This window comes from Pseudophryne corroboree, chromosome 5 (genome assembly GCF_028390025.1).
Source record: "Pseudophryne corroboree isolate aPseCor3 chromosome 5, aPseCor3.hap2, whole genome shotgun sequence".
In the NCBI taxonomy this organism is placed as follows: domain Eukaryota; kingdom Metazoa; phylum Chordata; class Amphibia; order Anura; family Myobatrachidae; genus Pseudophryne; species Pseudophryne corroboree.
This window is the reverse complement of record NC_086448.1, coordinates 72,276,301-72,300,098: the sequence shown is the minus strand read 5'-3', so window position 1 is coordinate 72,300,098 and position 23,798 is coordinate 72,276,301. Positions and strand designations below refer to the sequence as shown.

General features: G+C 42.2%; 1 protein-coding gene across 5 annotated transcripts in view; it reads left to right on the top strand.

Annotated features, from left to right (window-relative positions):
- The window catches only part of DYNC1I1 (dynein cytoplasmic 1 intermediate chain 1), an 837,173-nt gene that overhangs the window by 663,766 nt on the left and 149,609 nt on the right, over positions 1 to 23,798 (top strand). For all 5 annotated transcript variants that reach the window (XM_063921359.1, XM_063921362.1, XM_063921358.1 and 2 more), the window contains 2 exons: positions 10,062 to 10,202; positions 14,563 to 14,688. In XM_063921359.1, the coding sequence (XP_063777429.1) occupies positions 10,062 to 10,202; positions 14,563 to 14,688 (267 nt within the window). The remainder of the gene's footprint in view (positions 1 to 10,061; positions 10,203 to 14,562; positions 14,689 to 23,798) is intronic.

Here is a 23,798-nt window from a genome sequence, read left to right as displayed (position 1 = left end):
GGTGTGGCAGATGTAATATGTGCAGAGAGAGTTAGGTTTGGGTGGGTTATATTGTTTCTGTGCAGGGTAAATACTGGCTGCTTTATTTTTACACTGCAATTTAAATTTCAGATTGAACACAACCCATCCAACTCTAAAGGGTGGTACTCACGCAGAGATCCATGCTTAAAATCTAAGCAATCTGACTAGATTGCTTAGATTTTAAGAACAGGTCACTTGTGTGTACCCCCCACAGCGATAGCGATGCGCAGCTATCGGTATGGCGGTGCTAGATTGGCACGTCGCTCATTTCACCTGCTGGGTGAAATGAGTGGCCCCTCGTCCTCCCCCGCATCGCTCAGCACACATCGCGCTGTGTTGAGCGGCGGGAGAGATGTCTGCTGAGCGGTTCGCTCAGCACACATCTCTACCGTCTATATGGCCCTTAACTCTCTCTGCACATGTTATATCTGCCCCCCCCCCCCCCCCCCTGCAGTGCACATGGTTTTGCACAACTGCTAACAAATTTGCTGCTGCATTCAACTCTGAATTACCCTCATAGTGCGATATTTCTGGGTCAGTGGAAAATAAATCCTGATCCACTTCAGACATAAATATGTTCAAAAAGCTTGTCCCTACACAGGAGCCTATGGCGCAACCCGATTCTTGTCAATAAATGTTAAATAAAAAATAATTTCTGGACAAGGTCAGCTCCAATAAAGTCAATAAAAATCCACATCTGGTCACTTGTATGCAGAGATGTTAACCAATATTCTACGGGTAGCCTCTATTCCGCTAGAATGTGGAATGTTGGTATGAAGGCTGATAGTGCACATACTGTAAGATGCAATTTCAGGATAACGAACGTTGTCTCCTTAAGGAAGTCTTGTTCGGTACAATGGCCTATGCATAATAATGCAGAAATTGAGATACCAATAATATAATGAATTGCTTGCGGCAATAATGGGTCTACCTGTGGAGTAACCACGTTCTGAAGTTTAGGGATAGTATATAAGACTGGTATTTTGGATGAATCCTGTGTCACCACATCTCTGACTTTCCTTGTAATGATACTCTGTTGCACTGCGTATTGATCATACATCTGCTTTATCCTCCCCGACACAACCCCTATTTACTCATTCATTACTCACAAAATTAAGGGATCATGTCCTCTTCTGTCAGTGTAGCATTCCTGAATCTTGGAGAAAAAAATATGTTAGTTTTGTTCCATGAGTGGGAGGTCACTTGTGATTAGGAATAACTGGGGCCATGCTGATTTGTCATTACCTGACTACCTGTGTGTCCCTCCATCTCCCAATATATAACCTGGCTGTCTCTCAGTGCCTCATACCTCCATCTTGCCTTGACCAAGTCTCTGTTGTGTGGAGTTTGTATGTACTCTATATGTTTGCGTGGGTTTCCTCCAGGTGCCCCTGGCTTCTGTCCATACTCCAAAGGCATACTGGCAGGCTTACTGGCTTCTGACCAAAACATAAACCCTAATGTATGTGTGCGTCCATGTGATAGAGGCAGGGGTGTAGCGAGGGTGGCTCCACTGGAGCGCGAGCTCCGGGAGCCAAAAAAGTTAGAGGGCGCAGATGGTGCACACACTGACTCAGAGACTAGGTGATGAACAGGTCAGGTCAGTGGTGACAGCAGGAGACAATGACCTCCAGCACATGCCGGAGCTCTGCCCACCCTTTTATATGTTTAATTGTCTGCTTGTAGCTGTGCAGCCAGGTTTCTTTTGTCCTGCAGCCCTCACTGCTGCAGCACCTCTTTCTGCCCTGGCTGCTGCAGGATCTCTCTCTGCCCCGGATGCTGTAGCGCCTCTCTCTGCCCCGGCTGTTGCAGCACCTCTTTCTTCCCCGGCTGCTGCAGCACCACTTTCTGCCTTGGATGCTGCAGCACCACTTTCTGCCCCAACTGTTGTACCACCCCTCTCTGACTCGGCTGCTACAGAACCTCTCTCTACATTGATGCTGAAGCACCTCTCTCTTCATTAAAAGCTGCAACATATATAAATGGCTCTTCTGTGGTGTAACATTTATAAGCAACTCTACTGTGGTGTAACATGTATAAGTGGCTCTACTGTGTGGCATAACATGTATAAGTGGCTCTACTGTGTGGCATAACGTGTATAAGTGGCTCTACTGTGGGGTAACGTATATAAGCGGCTCTACTGTGTGGCGTAACGTGTATAAGGGGCTCTACTGTGGCATAACGTGTATAAGTGACTCTACCAGGGCCGTAACTACGTGTGTGCCAAGGGGGCTTGGCACACAGCGCAGTTGCCCTGGGGGCGCAACGGCCAGCGGCATGTAATGAGTCAAATTGACTCATTACATGCCGCCTCTGTGTGCGCCGTGCGCCGCGCTGGAGGAGAGAGACCAGCGCCGGGTTCAAGGAGGAGGAGGGAGGGGGAGCAGTGAGCCGCAGCAGCGCTATTTGATTGGTAGTAAGCGCCGCTGCAGCATCCCCCTCTCCTTCTGTATTGGCTGCCCGGCGCTGCTATGGATGCTGGGATGCGGTTCCTTCATCCCAGCATCCACAGCAGCGCCAGGCAACCAATACAGAAGGAGAGGGGGATGCTGCAGCGGCGCTTACTACCAATCAAATAGCGCTGCTGCGGCTCCCTGCTCCCCCTCCCTCCTCCTCCTTCTCACCTCACACAGCCTGCACCGAGAGGGAGCTGCACGAGGAGCCTGTCAGCGGGGAGAAGGTAAGTATGTCTCTCTCTCTCTCTCTCTTTCTCTCTCCCTTTCTCTCTCTCTCTCTCTCTCTCAGGGGGACACCGTCTGCCGCAATGTGTAAAAAGGGGGTCTGGCTGCCGCAATGTGTAAAAAGGGGGTCTGGCTGCCGCAATGTGTAAAAAGGGGTCCTGGCTGCCGCAATGTGTAAAAAGGGGGTCTGGCTGCCGCAATGTGTAAAATGGGGTCCTGGCTGCCGCAATGTGTAAAAAGGGGGACTGGCTGCCGCAATGTGTAAAAAGGGGGCCTGGCTGCCGCAATGTGTAAAAAGGGGGACTGGCTGCCGCAATGTGTAAAAAGGGGGCCTGGCTGCCACAATGTAACGTGATTAACGGAAACTACTGTGCGGTGTAATGTGAATTGGTACTATACTGTGGTCACATCCCTTCCCCATGACCCTGTTTTAAACTTGGGGGGGGGGGGGGGGGGTGCATAAAAGGAACTTTCGCCCTGAGTGCTACAAGGTCCTGTCACCAATTTAGAATTTTTAAGTATTTTTTTTATTTTCAAATATAACTTGCCACCACATGTTGGGCAGGCCCCCAATTTAGTACAGGGGAGGGGCGCCAAAACATACCCTTGCTCCGGGCACCATGGCGCCTAGATACACCTCTGGATAGAGAACATAGGGGCAGATGTATTAACCTGGAGAAGGCATAAAGAAGTGATAAACCAGTGATATGTGCAAGGTGATAAACGCACCAGCCAATTAGCTCCAATATATAAATTAACAGGTAGGAGCTGATTGGCTGGTGTGTTTTTCACCTTGCATTTATCACTGGTTTATCACTTCCTTATGCCTCCTCCAGATTAATACATCTGCCCCACAGATTGTAAACTCCACTGGGGAAGGAACTGATGTAAACGAATGCAGAATATGTGTGCGTTATACATATGAATAACTGTAAATAAATAAAATAGTGAAGCCTGTTTTAGCTGTAAAATTACTTTATTCCATCCTGTTATTTGGATACACCGCAAGCTGCTAGCCTTGCATATGCTTGTTTTGTAGGGCTAGTCCATTATTTCATACAGCTAGATTAAGACAGTATATAAAATAAATACATTTCCTGCCACAGCATGGACATCATCATGGGATGAAGCTTTATGAAGGATTACTGGTAATCACTTTGTTAACATTTAGCCACAGTCCTGACAGCTTGTAGAAAACCAATGAGTCATTGAAGGGCTATCACTCTGTACTGAGTCAGTCTGTCCTAAATGTGGAGCCTGACTTCACCACATACTCTCTGTCATGATCATCAGCCGCTAGTTTGTCCTTTCTGTGATCCTTTACTGATAGGTATCCACCCCAATGCATTTCCCCTTTACTGATAGGTATCCATCCCAATGCATTTCCCCTTTACTGATAAGTATCCACCCCAATGCATTTCCCCTTTACTGATAAGTATCCACACCAATGCATTTCTCCTTTACTAATAGATATCCACTCCAATGCATTTCCCCTTTACTGATAAGTATCCACCCCAATGCATTTCCCCTTTACTGATAGGTATCCACCCCCATGCATTTCCTCATTACTGATAAGTATCCACCCCAATGCATTTCCCCTTTACTGATAGGTATCCACCCCAATGCATTTCCCCTTTACTGATAAGTATCCACACCAATGCATTTCTCCTTTACTAATAGGTATCCACCCCAATGCATTTACCCTTTACTGATAGGTATCCACCCCCAATGCATTTCTCCTTTACTGATAGGTGTCCACCCCAATGCATTTCCCCTTTACTGATAGAGTCCACTCCAATGCATTTCCCCTTTACTGATAAGTATCCACCCCAATGCATTTCCCCTTTACTGATAGGTATCCACCCCAATGCATTTCCCCTTTACTGATAAGTATCCACACCAATGCATTTCTCCTTTACTGATAGGTGTCCACCCCAATGCATTTCCACTTTACTGATAGGTATCCACCCCATGCATTTCCCCTTTATAGATAAGTATCCACCCCAATGCATTTCCCCTTTACTGATAGGTATCCACCCCAATGCATTTCTCCTTTACTAATAGGTATCCACTCCAATGCATTTCCCCTTTACTGATAGGTATCCACCCCAATGCATTTCTCCTTTACTGATAGGTGTCCACCCCAATGCATTTCCCCTTTACTGATTGGAGTCCACTCCAATGCATTTCCAAATACCAGCTCTCAATAAAAACATTGGGGGAATGTAATAAGGTGTGAGAATCAGGATGTGAGAGATTTTGTGGGAATGTTCCTGATTTTTTAAAGATCATTTACATGGCAAAATCAATCTGTTTTTTTCAATGTAAACATACCTCCCAACTGTCCCGATTTTCACGGGACAGTCCCGTTTTTTGGTGTCCGCGTGGGGGGTGGGGTGGTGTGCAGTTCGGAGGCTCCTGTCACTCATCAAGTTGCGCACAGTGTCTATTTACGGGATCCAGAGAGGCTGGGAGCATGCCCCCATGGTGACTAAAATGGGGCGAGGCTCGCAATCGTGGCATTCTCATTAAGCCATGCCCCTTTCTCAAGGCTACGCCCCCTTTGTCCCTATTTGACTATTGACGTTGTTGGGAGGTATGTCTAAATGATTGGCACTTAAAAAAACAATTATTAAAGAATAAGTTAAGGAAAACAGGGTGTTATATATACACAATGATAGTGACTCACACAAACCTACATAGATACAATGACTGTGACTAACAGATGTACACTGATATAGAGACTCACAATGACAGTGACTGTCACTTACACTGACATACAGACTCACAATGACAGTGACTGTCACTTACACTGACATACAGACTCACAATGACAGTGACTCACTTACACTGACATACAGACTCACAATGACAGCGACTGTCACTTACACTGACATACAGACTCACAATGACAGTGACTGTCACTTACACTGACATACAGACTCACAATGACAGTGACTGTCACTTACACTGACATACAGACTCACAATGACAGCAACTGACACTTACACTGACATACAGACTCACAATGACAGCGACTGACACAACTTACACTGACATACAGACTCACAATGACAGCGACTGACACAACTTACACTGACATACAGACTCACAATGACAGTGACTGTCACTTACACTGACATACAGACTCACAATGACAGTGACTGTCACATACACTGACATACAGACTCACAATGACTGTGACTGTCACTTACACTGACATACAGACTCACAATGACAGTGACTGTCTCTTACACTGACGTACAGACTCACAATGACAGTGACTGTCACTTACACTGACATACAGACTCACAATGACTGTGACTGTCACTTACACTGACATACAGACTCACAATGACAGTGACTGTCTCTTACACTGACATACAGACTCACAATGACAGTGACTGTCTCTTACACTGACATACAGACTCACAATGACAGTGACTGTCACATACACTGACATACAGACTCACAATGACTGTGACTGTCACTTACACTGACATACAGACTCACAATGACAGTGACTGTCTCTTACACTGACATACAGACTCACCATGACAGTGACTGTCTCTTACACTGACATACAGACTCACAATGACAGTGACTGTCTCTTACACTGACATACAGACTCACAATGACAGTGACTGTCACATACACTGACATACAGACTCACAATGACAGTGACTGTCACTTACACTGACATACAGACTCACAATGACAGCGACTGTCACTTACACTGACATACAGACTCACAATGACTGTGACTGTCACTTACACTGACATACAGACTCACAATGACTGTGACTGTCACTTACACTGACATACAGACTCACAATGACAGTGACTGTCACATACACTGACATACAGACTCACAATGACAGTGACTGGAAGTAGACTTATACCATCCTAGTGACTTACAATGACAGCGACTGACACAGACCTACAGTACCATGACATACAAAATGACGTGACTTGAAATATACTTACACTGACATACAGACTCACAATGACAGCAGCTGACACACAGACTCACAATGACAGCAGCTGACACACATACAGACTCACAATGACAGCAGCTGACACACAGACTCACAATGACAGCAGCTGGCACACATACAGACTCACAATGACAGCAGCTGACACACATACAGACTCACAATGACAGCAGCTGACACACATACAGACTCACAATGACAGCAGCTGACACACAGACTCTAGTCTACACTTCTTATCTCCCCTTATAACCACCTCCAGATCTCCTTCCAAGACTTCTCCTAAGCTGCACTCCATTTACCCCACCTGACCAGACTCTCGCCAACCTTCAATCTTTCAAACACTCACATAAAGTCCTTCTCATCCCTGTACCCCATCCTACCCAGACCTGATCCTGCTCTGCACGGTCTACCAGCTGCAGTTCCTGTCCCCTCTGCCTCTCAGTAACTCCCCTCTCCCTGTAGACAGACAGTAAGCTCTCACAACAAGCAGGCTCCTCTATAGGACTGGGCCTCCTTTGTCACCCTTCTCTGTATTTGTTTTGATTCATGTGCAACTGGATTTTGAATGACATATAGCGCCGTCCAGTTCTGCGTCTAACAAATAGACAACATTGATCATGATATATAGACATTGCGGTCTATTCATGAAGCAGTGAAAACAGTGGAGAAAAGGACCAGTGAAGAAGTTGCCTATGGCAACCAATCGGCTTTGAAGGAAGCCTTTATCAAGTACATTCTATAAAATGTAAGGGAGATGCTGATTGGTTGTCACAAGCAACTTCTCCACTGGTCTGTTTCTCCGCTGTTTTTCACTGCTTCATGAATAGACCTGATCGACAGTTACTGGCAGACTTAAGGGGGGGTACACACGGAGAGATCCGTGCTTAATTTTATAAGCAGTCTGACCGTGTGTATGCCCCATAGCGATCGCAATGCACGGCCCCGCGCGTCGCTATCGCCGGTACTAGATTGGCCTGCATGCCAAATCTAGTTAGATCGCTAATTTCACCGCTTGGAGAAATGAGCGTTCCCTTCCATCCTGTCGTCGTCACCCCCCCCCCCCCTTGCTCAACACACTCGCTCGCGCTGTGTGCTGAGCGAGGGAGAGATGTGTGCTGAGCGTTCGTGCTACATCGCTCAGCACACATCTTAAGTCCTATTCATTATAGGTAGAAAATCTACAATGCCCGTCTCATTTTCTTGTACCGTCCTTCCCCTCTGTAATCCCTGCTGCTCATCTTCCTCAGAATCCAGTTCAAACGCCTTACCTTCACTTACATAGCACTCAGGGGTATATTTATCAAAGCTTGGAGAGAGATAAAATTGTGAGAGATAAAGTACTAACCAGTAAACTTCTAATTTATATTTTACAGCCTGTGGGTCTATTTACTAAGCCTTGGATGGAGATAAAGTAGACGGAGATAAAGTACCAGACAATGAGCCTACTTACTGCCATGTCACAGGCTGGGTTTTAAAAATGACGGGAGCTGATTGGTTGGCACTTTATCTCTCTCAATTATCTGTTGCCAAGCTTTGATAAATACCCACCTCAGTCGCTCTGCCCCTTACTACTTCTCTGACCTCACTTCTCTCCACACTCCCTGCCGCACCTTCCGCTCTTCCTCCGATTGCTGCCTCCACTCCACACTGGTTACCTGCTCTCACGCTTGCCTCCGAGATTTCTCTCGTTCTGTCCCTCTCCTTTGGAACTCATTCCCTCACCTTTTCCGTGAGTCTTGACAGCTACACGTTCACTCAAGTCTCACCATTTCATCAAAACCTACCATCCCTTCTCCTTAGCCTCCAATTATCTCTCCTCCCCTGTGCTTAGCATCTTCCTAGTTTCACCTCCAACTTTTCACCCCTTCTCCTAGCATGCAGTTATTGCGTGGACATTTAGGGGTCTATTCATGAAGCAGCGAAAACAGTGCAGAAACCGACCATGGAGAAGTTGCCTATGGCAACCAATCAGCATCTCCCTTACATGTTATAGAATGTACTTGACAAAGGCTTCTTTCAAAGCTGATTGGTTCCTTCTCTACCGGACCTTTTCTCCACTCTTTTCACTGCTTCATGAATAGACCCCTTAGAATGTCAACATGGACAAACTGTTTACAGTAAAAATGTTCACAACAGACCCAATGTTAACAGTGTATTTTAAGGTGAGGTTTAGTCTGCGGGTAGGCTAGGGTTAGGGCTCAAATACGCTGAGAACGCTATGTCGACAAGTCACACATTGTCATATTGCCCAGGTCTGAATGCCGGCATACTTTTTCAATACGCTGATGTCAATATTGTGAATGTCGACACCATGTTCCACACTCCCTCCTTCCTCAGGTTGCCTCCCAGTACTTTCCTTGCTTCCACTGCCGACTGTACCTAGTGTGTCGGTTTATTGCTTTGCATTGTCTCATACATCTGTCAGCTTGCAGTTACTGTACCACTAATATGTCATGTTCTACAGTTACTTCTATACACACTGTACAGCGCTGGGGGGAGCTTTGCGGCACCCTAAAAATTAATGTTATTATAGTTGCGTATGTCCATTGACATTTCTATATATTAATTTTTGTATTCAGTCTTCAGTCAGCTTTGTCACTGAGGGGCAGATTTATTAAGCCTGGTGAAGTGATAAATTGCACGGTGATGAAGCACCAGCCAATCAGATCCTAACTGTCATGTCACAGGCTGTGTTTGAAAAATGACGGTTAGGAGGTGACTGGCTGGAACTTTATCTCTGTCTACTTTATCACTTCACCAGACTTAATAAATCTGCCCCTGACTCTCTCATGTCCACGGGAAGTTCTGAGACGATAACACGAGAAACCACTGTCGCCGGTCAGCATCACTGCCCTTATCGCCGCCGGTGTGCAGAACCGTCACTAGATGGCGCTCCAACCCTTCAGCAGCTTCATCCCCAGTAATTAAGTAAAATTTGGAGGCTCTTTAAGGGGATCTCGGTCTCATTATCATTTCCAACTTGATTCATTTCGTGCAGAGAACCTGCATTCTGCCCCTGCACCAATTCCATCTCAGGGGCACTCTGTCCTACCTGCTTGATGAGTGCAGGTACTTGCCAGGGGGAGGGGGGGGGAGAAGAAGAGAGTATAGCGCCCTCCCCAGTCATCTCACTACTCCTCTCTCCCAATAATCCCATGGCTGGCAGTGGACAGTTGTTGTGATATTAAAGTTACAGTCTCCGGACTTTCATCTTCTGCAGTTTTATGACACTTTTTTTTTTTTTTAACTTATTTTTTTTCTTTTTTTGTGTGTGTAAGTAAACGTGCAAAGTTTTTAATTAGGCTCCAGACAGCCGGAGGCAGCAGCAGCGCCACTAAGTCTTCCTGCTCTCTCTGCTTTACAGCACAACAAGCCGCTCTACTCCTTTGAAGACAATGCAGACTATGTCTACGACGTCATGTGGTCGCCGCTGCATCCAGCTCTCTTTGCCTGTGTGGACGGGATGGGGCGCTTGGATCTGTGGAACCTGAATAATGACACAGAGGTGAGCTGGCTCTTTAACCCTTTGCGGCTGTAGCTGCGACTGTGTTGCGTCTTACTAGCGACTCACTGACTACACCCCAGTGCTCTGCTGTCCCACACTCATTGCAGGGGCTGTGCATAGTGACTATACCTAACATGAGATGTCTGATTAATCTATTATTATTATTAAACATTATTATTATTATTATTATTATTATTATTTTATTTAAAAAATAAATAAATATATATATATATATATATATATATATATATATATATATATTATATAAAATACAATATGTCTTGCTTAATGTGTGGATGATGATATTATTATTATTATTATTATTATTTATATAAAACACAGTATGTCTGCTTAGTGTGTGGAAATGGTTATTATTATTTAATACAGTATGTCTGCTTAGTGTGTGCTGATGGTTATTATTTTTATTATTTATATAAAATATTATATGCTTAATGTGTGGATATTATATTTATTATTATTATTATGAATATAATAATAATAATAATAATAATAAAAATATTTGAAAGACATCAGGCCTGCTATATATGCAGATTATTATCTAAAATTGCAATATGTCTGTTATACATATAGATGGAGATTGTATTATTCATAAAAAAAATGCAATATGCCTTCTTAATATAGACAACAGCAATATTGCAATCTTTTGCAATTTTTTGTACTCAGATGGGGTTTATGCATCTATAACTTATTTATAATTCAAGATTTATTTTATAAAAACATTTTTTAAAGTTACTTATATTTTTAAGGTATGTCAAAACCTTCTCACATGTATCTTTTTATGACTGGGTTTGTGGCCTGGTGGTCATAGAAACCACTCATTTCTCACCAGTGGGAAAGATAGCTGGTTTAGTGACTCAAACATCAAATTATTGGTGGCAGAGTGTGACGTGAACGCTAATTTCAAAATATTGTTAAAACTAAAAATTAATTAAATTAAGGTAGTGTTAATATAAACCCCTCTGAGTCTTGGAGGCCTTAAATTACATGTTTTTGTTTTTTGTTGTATTTCTAGCAAAATATATTTATGTATTAATTTTCTGCATTTTGTTGTGCTTTATTGCTGTCGATTTCATGGTATAATTCTACTTTAAATGGTATATTTTAAATAATTTGGTTTCAAGTCATGTTCAAAGCGCAGTAGCACAATGCAAGTAATTGATCTTCCTATTGAATGTTTTTATGTGCTGGGAAAGAGATATTTATGTAGATTTTAGGCACAGGTTACCGCACAATATAGTATTATGACAATCATTATATATATATATATATATATATATATATATATTACATTGCATTACATTAGTTCGCAAAATTTTGCTCTTTGCTGCTTCAGAGGCTTTTCAATTTTGTGGTTTTACTGCATATTATATGAAGTACAGGTAAAAAACCACTGTCGTATCTCAAATGAATCAGCATCACAGGAGCGTTTGAAGTGTTCCGAGCAGGAAGTATTGCAGCCTTTTTAATTAGGAAGCCGACAGCTGGAGGATATACAGGAGGGCGACTGGCTGCAAAATAAAATATATTTTTTTATTTGGGATATAGATGAAGATGTCCTTCAGGTATTATCATTAAATCCAAAGTGTCTCCAGAGTTAGCTAAAAAAAAATAAAAAAATAAAACACGTTTGCATGTGTCTCATTAGGAATACCCTAAAGAATTTGAATGTTAAGGAGAAATATTACGTACAGGCCAAATACATGGAAAAGAATGTTGAATATTCTTATCGTATATACTTTTATATGGATAAAAAAAACCTCAAATTCTTGCAATCAAACACAGAATATATTAATTTTTATTAACTATTCCATAACATTTTATACATAATTATTTATTTATTTTTTTAAATAAATATTTTGGCAAACATCTAAAAAGGGAGTGTATTTCTCATATTAACTGTTTAAAATTATTTTGAGACAGAAACAGATCATTATTTATTATGTATGAATTAACTTAGCTTCCTGAGGATTTATAACTGTTTCCTGGTTTTTGTAATTTGAAATATTTTATGAAGACAAAGGTACAATATGCTGATTAGTACTCAGTGCCCAATGCTGTAGAAATACATATTACTGCTATGAGGCATAATACCTTTTACATTTTCATGGCAACATTATAAACCAATATGTATTTGAAAATAGAAATATTTTTAAAGATTAGAATAAAAATTTAAAAAAATAAAAAATAACAAAGTAGCCGTCTCTATATCTTAAAATAAATATAGATCATTTAAGCCATAATATGTATTATATATTTTAGTGTATTCTGTAATTAGATTGGGTCTATATTTCTAAAATTATGAAACAATTTTTCTTTCAAGCAATGTGATTTTTAGATTTAGGTTGGATGTCGACGTTTTGGTTATGATAGGCTGAGAGGCAGTGAAATAACAGCAAGTATTGTCAATTGAATAGATATAGTTTCTACAAGGGGGATGGGTAAAAGACACGTGACTACAGTCATTTAATAAAATGCATATTTAATTCCATGATAACAGTCTAGCTTAATTTGCATTTGATAAATAGCAAACGCACTTCTCTTAGGCAGAGAACTTTAGCATATCGAGATCTAAAAACAAACTAATAAACTTTCCAAAAATATTCTATTTTAATTTGGGTTTCTATTCGTTATCTAACGGTGGAAACAAATAAACAAAAAATAATATTTTTTTATTTTAAATGGAGAATGAAAATGTATTATTAGTGCTCATTGGGGTTATTTGACAATGAACCACCGGGGTTAATTGATTGCTTTTGTCCTGTCCATATGACCCAGTGAACAGATTAGTGCCTGGCATTTACATGAATATACTTTATCCAGAGCCTAAATAGCATCCCCATTTAATAATATGTTAGGAGAACACTGCATGGGGACATGGAAGCACTCTGCAACCAGTTGAATGCAGTACAGTACAATAGTATTTGTATTAAATAAAATAGAAGTCTCATCCCTCCAAATTGCTACCTCAAACAATTGCTAAAGGACCGTGTCAGTACAGTAGTTTAACTCACATTGTGAATTGCAGAGTACTTGCAGTTCAGCAGTCTACAGAATTGATGGCTAGCGTGCTGAGCGCTTTGTCCCAGGGAACAGCGGTTCTGTTTCATAGGCTCTGCAGAGGGAGCCGTCACAAAGTATAGCTGCAGACAACCATATAAAGAGTACTGTATTTAGCAGGAGCGGCTGGGCACCACACAGCTGGCATCTACAGGGAAATGTGTGCCATCAGGTCCTGGTCAACTAACTCTGGCATGTTTTGTAACTTTTATTTCTTCGCACACACAAAAAAAGGACCATTTAACCGATTTATTTGTGGAAAACTTCTTTACCTTTTTCAGTTGAGAAAAGTTGACCAAGTCACTAGCAAATTTTTTTTTTTACAAAATTGTTGAATTATTTAAAATCTAAATATATGGCAGAGGCACCAACATGGACAAATATTAACATGTTATATACAAAGATACATATTTGTACTTATACGAGTGAAAATCTATCACTCATATTTGGGCTAAACTTTTTTTTGTATTTTTTTTTGTATTTTAATTGTTTGTTTATTCAAAATAATTCTTTTACAGTTGCAGTGACAATTGTGCTATCAAATAAAAAAAATCGCCTCATTTTTTGAGTCTTGCAAAGTTGTAATTTTTTTTTAGTACAGTTAGTAATCAAAAGATATATCAGTGAGCATTCTACTATATAATTTATTGTTGTTGATCTGTAAGGGTGCCACAAAAATGAAAGACTAATGTTATGTCAAAATCCTTAGTACATAGCTGAGCAATTTGTGGCGCTCCTGCTATGGGGAAACTACATATCCTAGCACAAAATCTTAAGAAGTAACGGTTTCCTTCCTCCTATTCTAATAATAATACAGAGAGTTTCATGTGTCTTGTTGGTACCTGCAGTTCCACAACAGCTACCCTCGATCCCCTCCCCTTGCACACCGAGTTTGACTGGATGTGTATACTGGGACTTGTAGTGCTGCTGGTTATGCCATAGGTTTCCTAAACCTGTCCTGAATTGATGAGTTTATATGTAAGAACAGCTCAAACCAAAACTCTTGTAGTTTTTATTGAATGTTTTAATACATAATATGGAAAAATGTCCAGCAGTGAGGAATGTGATTAAATAACAAAAAATCCCTATTTTCCCATCGTAAAAACTATCAGTGTTACTTGGAGCTGTCTGCAGGGGGTGGTGGGTTTATATAAGGGAATTTCCTGTTTCTGGGGGAAAGAAGTGATTTAAAAAAAATGTATATGTTTTGATTTATCCATTCTTAGGGTGTCAGCTGTTATAGTAACAAGATTTGTGTTTTCATTATTCCTAAAAATGCAAGGTCCCTACAGCAAGCACAACAGTGGAAGGAGCGTCCGCTCTAAACCGGGTGCGTTGGGCTCAGAGTGGCCGCGAGGTGGCTGTGGGAGATTCTGAAGGCCGAATCTGGATATATGATGTTGGAGAGGTAATAAGCAACATATAATTGGGCCAGAGTCACTGAGGGATATTTACCAACATTACTCAAAGCCGCACTAAAATTGTAACCAGCACACATTTGCTATCATTGTATAACTTGCAGTAGACAAAGAAAAATTTGCAGCTTTAAGCAAAGTTGGTAAATAACCCACATTGTATTGTGCTCCCAGTGGGGTAAAATAAAACTTTATTTAAATGACACGGATTACAAAATCTATTGAAGGCAGACATTTTTTGACTTGAACCAACATTTGTGAGAATGCAGCAAGAACCAGTGACATTACTGAGAATGCAACTTATCAATTCACTAGGAACCAATTACATCACTTACAATACAGCCTATCACTTAATTAGGAACTAGTGACATCACTTTGAATACAGCCTATCAATTCACTAAAAACCAGTGACATCACTGGAAATGCAGCCTATCCATTTATTAGGAGCCAGTGACATCACTGAGAGTGCTGTCTAGCCATTCACTTGGAACCAGTAGCATCACTTAGACTTCTGCCTAGTAATGTATGTGGAATCAGTGACATCACTGAAAATACAGCCTATCAATTCCCTAGGAACCAGTAACATCACATTAAATGCAACCTTTCCATTCATTAGATACAGTACCTGTGGCATCACTGTAGTAGGCAACAGCTACACTTTACTTAATCTGATTTATTTTTTTACACAAAGTTAGTTTACGTATAAAAATAATTTCCAGAAAACCTTAAAAAATGACACAATATGGAGGGGGAAAAAAATGCTCACTTAACTTTACTTAACACTCACAGTGGCTATAGGAACAGCATTAATGTATGTTTTTGAATTTTAAGAATCCCAAATAATCCATTTTCATTGTATGATGTAATTACAAAATAATGTGTAAAATGGCCTATGGATGAATACTTTTGAAATCCACTGTAAATTGTCAGGTAAGTTGTATGTATAATATTGTGGGTACATAGAAGTGACATGTCTGTGTGCTACCATGCATAGGTATTCAATTATTTATATTATTCTATTCAATTACAAACAGCAGTTCCATGGAAAAAAATGGGTGTTTTGTTTTTTAAACATAAATCACAGTGGTAGGCTATAAGAAACAGCTTGGTAATTGATTTACTGATTTGTAGTTTTTGCATAGTTTCCACAGTGTCATGTGAATACCATGGCAACCACAGTCACATAACACATGAAACATTAAGCAGAGAGGCTTTGGAATCTCCCCTCTGAGCTTTGCCTCAATATAAGAGCCACTCCTACTTTTCCCCCTTCTGTCATTATATGCTGAGGTAAACATGCTGAGTCTGTGTGTGAGAATGGTTGCTATACTTGTCTGCCCCTCGAGAGAGAGATTTTGAAAAGGAGATCATTATTTGCTGGATTACAGTTAAGAAAAATAATGCATGCTTAAGAGGTGCATACATTGCTATTTTAAAACCAATAAATGCTCTATGTGCTCCTTTAACATAATCTACAGCTTATTTTCTTATCATTTTAAAAGCTATTATCCATCTCAAGGAGACAGACTGTACTGCAGGGGAGTGGCACGGGGAGGGGTACCACATTGAGGCATTTGGGGCCAACTGTGTGTGTGTTGGGGGGGTAAGCTGTGAAAGGGTTAGCTGAGGAGGAAGAGAGGAGGAACATGTAAAGTGGGTGGTGAGCAGTAGGAAGGGCATAGGGGGCATAGACCCGCTGCTTATGTGAGAAGTGTGCACGGCTGGTCCCAGGGGGAGGGGCCAGCCCACAGTAAGCTACCACACACGGTAGAGGTCACAGCTATGCAGTGATGAGGAGGGCCCAGAGGCAGGTGGAGAAGGGCTGTGGGGAGGGAGGAATTGGAGCAACTAGAAAGGGGATGATCTCCCTCCTGGCACTGCCCATTGTACCCTACTGTAGGTGGCGGCCGCTGCGCTTGATGCCCCTTGAATCGGCACTGTGTACAAGCACTCCCGTGGGACACTACCCTTACAGTGACACACATAATATTTATCCCCATAATGATGGATTTTGGTGCTGGTGCAAATATTTTTTTCCGCCAGTAGAGGGTGCCCAGCAGCAGCAATTCAATTGTCCTGCTGTTTGGGCGCCCAGCGCCCGTGGAGGACACATTTTTTTCTCGCGGCCTCCGAGAAATTTTTTTATGTAAACTGGGCACTTTGGGCGTCCAAATGGGAGTTTGGACACCCAAAGCAGAGAGTTTAGATGGGTTTAGTCGTTTTAGACAGCTAAACCCTGTCTGTTTGGGCACGACATGCATAATATGCCTGGGCGCCCAAACACAGTTGAATTGTGACAGTTGCTTGGGTGTCTAAAAAGTCCACGATATTTAGTCACCCAAAACAATTAAATCGGCCGCTTTATGTTCGTAAATATCCATTGTTATTATTTTTTAGCTAGAACAAACAATTTTACCCTGCACTGTACACAGCAACATTAAGGTACAATTTCTGCGCTCCGTGGAGCTTAAAATCTGATATATTGAGTGACTGCGAAATAGAAAGAGGTGTGCAGGACCTCGCAGATCCAGGCTCAGAGCCCCTATATGTTTCTGCATTGCCACTAAACGCACATATAGTTTACTTACCTGTCATTAACTAGAAATAGGTTTCCAGACACCTGATTCATCTAAGACAGTCCCTTGGGAAGCTTCTGGCTCTACAGCTCTTTCAGAACTACAAGTCCCAGCCTGTCCCATCAGGCTGTCGGATGTGCAGACACTTAATTTTTGAGTGATCTTGATTGCTACAAGCAAATACGGTAGAGTATGGTCATTATTGTAATCTACTGACCGATTTTTGTTAAAAGCTACTAGTCAGCCTGTAGAGAATTAATTGCAGACTTGATAAGTTAGAGAAACAAGCATCCCAACATTTCTAGACCCATCAATCATTCTGCCTGGCTGATTACCTCAGCTCACCTCCCGGAGTAATGTCAGTATGTAGTACAGGCAGCAATAGAAGCACCCATAGGCACATCATGGCCTCACTGAGGCTTGTGAGGGTGGACAGGAGATGGCCAATAATGGTGACATCTGTTGGCCGATATTGTCTATGAAATCCTAGTAAGTACTGTATGGCCAGTGTAAGAGAGTATTTGCTTCAGAGTGTAAATACACATGTGTTCTGATACATCCAGTGCACTGGGAGGCGCTGTTTGGCACGACTGCAGCAATGGTGTTTGAGGACACATACAGTGGGGTCTTATGTTTTTATTTTTCTATTGCCGGCACATTGGAAAAGTCATATTTTATATACGTTTGATGTAGAATGAGTTTGCTTGTTATTATTATACCGGAAGCTTGATACATATTAGGGGTTTCAGCAGACGTGGCTTAGAAGGGAAGGTCTGATTCAGAGATCTACGCAGATGCGAAGTGGACGCAAACCTCTGGTGTTTTTAGCTCTTCCCATGCACAGAAGCTGCACTGCGCAAATCTGGGGTCGTGTGCACATCCCCAAAAGCCACAGCGTGATTGACATGGCGACCGGCAGCGTTCTAGAAAACTGGAGCACGTTAGCCCTATTTCAGCCCCTGCCGATGCCGGTGACTGCGTCTCCAGTCGCTGTTACACTGGCTCCGGCAGTGTGATTTCCTCGGATGCAGCAATGGATCAGAGAACCCGACAGTGGGCATCTTTATACTTAAGATGTCCCTGCGGCTTGTGCATATATTTAGCACAGCGACTGCATACAGCAGCGACTGTAGCCATAGCGTCCAGGTCTGAATCAGCCAGAAGTGAGGAGGACGGGGGTGGGGTGGGGATAGTTTTAAAAAGTATTTATTTTACCGTTCTGTCTATCAGAAATGAAACACTGACAGGTGCTCTCATAGCAGCTAATAATAGTAAGGTTATATTTAGTCCAACATTTCATAGCTACCAGCTGCCTCCTGTATGCAGATCCCAATAGTGTTCAAAACGTCAGGTTAAATACTCGCTTATCTCACCACTACTGTGGCTGCCTCCATCATTTATTTAGCATGTCATACATGCTGGCTTGTACAGTGCACCCATACATAGTACATAGTACATACATAGTATTTGAGGTTGAATAGAGGCAAATTGCCCATCGTGTTCAACCTGTTTTAAGTTGTGATGATTCTACATACTTGCTGAACAATGGCCCTCATTCCGAGTTGTTCACTCGCAAGCTGCTTTTAGCAGCATTGCACACGCTAAGCCGCCGCCTACTGGGAGTGAATCTTAGCTTATCAAAATTGCGAACGAAAGATTATCAAAATTGCGAATAGAAATTTCTTGGCAGTTTCTGAGTAGCTCGGGACTTACTCTGCCAGTGCGATCAGTTCAGTCAGTTTCGTTCCTGGTTTGACGTCACAAACACACCCAGCGTTCGCCCAGACACTCCCCCGTTTCTCCAGCCACTCCCGCGTTTTTCCCATAAACGGCAGCGCTTTTTCACACACTCCCATAAAACGGCCAGTTTCCGCCCAGAAACACCCACTTCCTGTCAATCACATTACGATCACCAGAACGAAGAAAAAACCTCGTAATGCCGTGAGTAAATTACCAAACTTCTTAGCAAATTTACTTGGCGCAGTCGCAGTGCGAACATTGCGCATGCGCAATTAGCGGAAAATCGCTGCGATGCGAAGAAAATTACTGAGTGAACAACTCTGAATGACCACCAATGTTTTATGACTAGTTAGCTACTATAACTCATGTTACCCCCGGATTAACCACGTTGATATTTTAAGTATTATAACCTTGGATAGCTTTTTCATTCAGAAATTTATCCATTCCTTTTTTAAATCCAATTACAGAGTCCGCCATTACCACCTTCCCTGGCAGGGAATTCCACATCCTGATTGCCCTAACAGTGAAGAACCCTTTCTTGCCCTAACAGTGAAGAACCCTTTCCTCCGTTGCGTTCGGAACTTTCTCTCCTCCAGTCGCAGCGAGTGCCCACGTGTCCTAAACTGTGTTCTTTTAATAAATAATTCCTCTGATAACTCTTTGTGATGTCCCTTTACATATTTGAAGACATTAATAATATCTCCTCTTAGGCGCCTCTTTTCTAGTGTATACATATTCAACCTAGTAAGTCTTTCCTTATAGTCCAGTCCTTCTAGGCCTTTAATCAATTTAGTAGCTCACCTTTGAACACTTTTGAGTTCACTGATGTCTTTTTTACACAGTGGTGCCCAAAACTGAACACAATATTCCAGGTGCGGACGTACCAATGCCTTATACAGCGGCATGATTACATCCAAGTCCCTTGTCTCAATTCCCCCTTTTATGCACGCTAGCACCTTACTTGCCTTCTTTACTGCGTTTTGACATTGTGTATGGTTATTAAGCCTATTATCAATGAATAACCCCAAATCTTTTTCCAACTTTGTTTCCCCTATGCGTTCCCCATTTAATATGTAGGATGCAAGTTTGTTTTTAGTCCAAAAATGCATAACCTTGCATTTGTCTGTATTGAACCTCATTTTCCATTTAGACGCCCAGAGTTCAAGTTTAGATAGATCATTCTGCAAGGACTCCACATCCAATTCTAAATTAATTACCTTACACAGTTTAGTATCATCTGCAAAGATTGACACTGTGCTTTACAGGCCTATTTCTAGGTCATTGATAAATATGTTGAACAGTAGTGGTCCAAGTACGGACCCTTGTGGTATTCCGCTGACTACTGGGGACAAGGTTGAGGACTTCCCGTTGATTACTCGCTGTACCCTACTATCCAACCAGCTGCTTATCCATGTGCAAATAGTTTTTCCGAGGCCAAGCTCCTTTAATTTGATCATCAGTCTCCTGTGAGGAACTGTATCGAAGGCTTTTGCAAAATCTAGGAAGACCACATCCACTGCTTTCCCTTGATCAAGATTATTGCTCACTTCCTCGTAGAAGCTAATTAAGTTAGTCTGACATGACCTGTTCCTCACAAACCCATGCTGGTTCTTGCTAATAATCCTAGCGGACTGTAGATTAGAGATGAGCGGGTTCGGTTTCTCTGAATCCGAACCCGCACGAACTTCATGTTTTTTTTCACGGGTCCGAGCGACTCGGATCTTCCCGCCTTGCTCGGTTAACCCGAGCGCGCCCGAACGTCATCATGACGCTGTCGGATTCTCGCGAGACTCGGATTCTATATAAGGAGCCGCGCGTCGCCGCCATTTTCACACGTGCATTGAGATTGATAGGGAGAGGACGTGGCTGGCGTCCTCTCCATTTAGATTAGAAGAGAGAGAGAGAGAGATTGACCTGATTTACTGGAGCTTAGGAGTACTGTAGAAGTGTAGAGAGTGCAGAGTTTACTAGTGACTGACCACAGTGACCACCAGACAGTGCAGTTTTATTTAATATATCCGTTCTCTGCCTGAAAAAAACGATACACACAGTGACTCAGTCACATACCATATCTGTGTGCACTGCTCAGCCCAGTGTGCTGCATCATCTATGTATATATATCTGACTGTGCTCAGCTCACACAGCTTATAATTGTGGGGGAGACTGGGGAGCACTGCAGTGCCAGTTAATAGTTATAGGTTATAGCAGGAGCCAGGAGTACATATTATATTAAAATTAAACAGTGCACACTTTTGCTGCAGGAGTGCCACTGCCAGTGTGACTGACCAGTGACCTGACCACACTGACCACCAGTATAGTTAGTAGTATACTATATTGTGTGATTGCCTGAAAAAGTTAAACACTCGTCGTGTGACTTCACTTGTGTGGTGTTTTTTTTTTTATTCTATAAAAAACTCATTCTGCTGACAGACAGTGTCCAGCAGGTCCGTCATTATATAATATATACCTGTCCGGCTGCAGTAGTGATATATATATATTTTTTATATCATTATTTATCATCCAGTCGCAGCAGACACAGTACGGTAGTTCACGGCTGTAGCTACCTCTGTGTCGGCACTCGGCAGTCCGTCCATGATTGTATACCACCTACCCGTGTTTTTTTTTTCTTTCTTCTTTATACATACATACTACTACATCTCTTTATCAACCAGTCTATATTAGCAGCAGACACAGTACGGTAGTTCACGGCTGTAGCTACCTCTGTGTCGGCACTCGGCAGTCCGTCCATAATTGTATACCACCTACCGTGGTTTTTTTTTCTTTCTTCTTTATACATACATACTACTACATCTCTTTATCAACCAGTCTATATTAGCAGCAGACACAGTACAGTACGGTAGTTCACGGCTGTAGCTACCTCTGTGTCGGCACTCGGCAGTCCGTCCATAATTGTATACCACCTACCCGTGGTTTTTTTTTCTTTCTTCTTTATACATACATACTACTACATCTCTTTATCAACCAGTCTATATTAGCAGCAGACACAGTACAGTACGGTAGTTCACGGCTGTAGCTACCTCTGTGTCGGCACTCGGCAGTCCGTCCATAATTGTATACCACCTACCCGTGGTTTTTTTTTCTTTCTTCTTTATACATACATACTACTACATCTCTTTATCAACCAGTCTATATTAGCAGCAGACACAGTACGGTAGTTCACGGCTGTAGCTACCTCTGTGTCGGCACTCGGCAGTCCGTCCATAATTGTATACCACCTACCCGTGGTTTTTTTTTCTTTCTTCTTTATACATACATACTACTACATCTCTTTATCAACCAGTCTATATTAGCAGCAGACACAGTACGGTAGTTCACGGCTGTAGCTACCTCTGTGTCGGCACTCGGCAGTCCGTCCATAATTGTATACCACCTACCCGTGGTTTTTTTTCTCTTTCTTCTTTATACATACATACTACTACATCTCTTTATCAACCAGTCTATATTAGCAGCAGACACAGTACGGTAGTTGACGGCTGTAGCTACCTCTGTGTCGGCACTCGGCAGTCCGTCCATAATTGTATACCACCTACCCGTGGTTTTTTTTTCTTTCTTCTTTATACATACATACTACTACATCTCTTTATCAACCAGTCTATATTAGCAGAAGACACAGTACAGTACGGTAGTCCATGGCTGTAGCTACCTCTGTGTCGGCACTCGGCAGTCCGTCCATAATTGTATACCACCTACCCGTGGTTTTTTTTTCTTTCTTCTTTATACATACATACTACTACATCTCTTTATCAACCAGTCTATATTAGCAGCAGACACAGTACAGTACGGTAGTTCACGGCTGTAGCTACCTCTGTGTCGGCACTCGGCAGTCCGTCCATAATTGTATACCACCTACCCGTGGTTTTTTTTTCTTTCTTCTTTATACATACATACTACTACATCTCTTTATCAACCAGTCTATATTAGCAGCAGACACAGTACAGTACGGTAGTTCACGGCTGTAGCTACCTCTGTGTCGGCACTCGGCAGTCCGTCCATAATTGTATACCACCTACCCGTGGTTTTTTTTTCTTTCTTCTTTATACATACATACTACTACATCTCTTTATCAACCAGTCTATATTAGCAGCAGACACAGTACAGTACGGTAGTTCACGGCTGTAGCTACCTCTGTGTCGGCACTCGGCAGTCCGTCCATAATTGTATACCACCTACCCGTGGTTTTTTTTTTCTTTCTTCTTTATACATACATACTACTACATCTCTTTATCAACCAGTCTATATTAGCAGCAGACACAGTACAGTACGGTAGTTCACGGCTGTAGCTACCTCTGTGTCGGCACTCGGCAGTCCGTCCATAATTGTATACTAGTATCCATCCATCTCCATTGTTTACCTGAGGTGCCTTTTAGTTGTGCCTATTAAAATATGGAGAACAAAAATGTTGAGGTTCCAAAATTAGGGAAAGATCAAGATCCACTTCCACCTCGTGCTGAAGCTGCTGCCACTAGTCATGGCCGAGACGATGAAATGCCAGCAACGTCGTCTGCCAAGGCCGATGCCCAATGTCATAGTACAGAGCATGTCAAATCCAAAACACCAAATATCAGTAAAAAAAAGGACTCCAAAACCTAAAATAAAATTGTCGGAGGAGAAGCGTAAACTTGCCAATATGCCATTTACCACACGGAGTGGCAAGGAACGGCTGAGGCCCTGGCCTATGTTCATGGCTAGTGGTTCAGCTTCACATGAGGATGGAGGCACTCAGCCTCTCGCTAGAAAAATGAAAAGACTCAAGCTGGCAAAAGCAG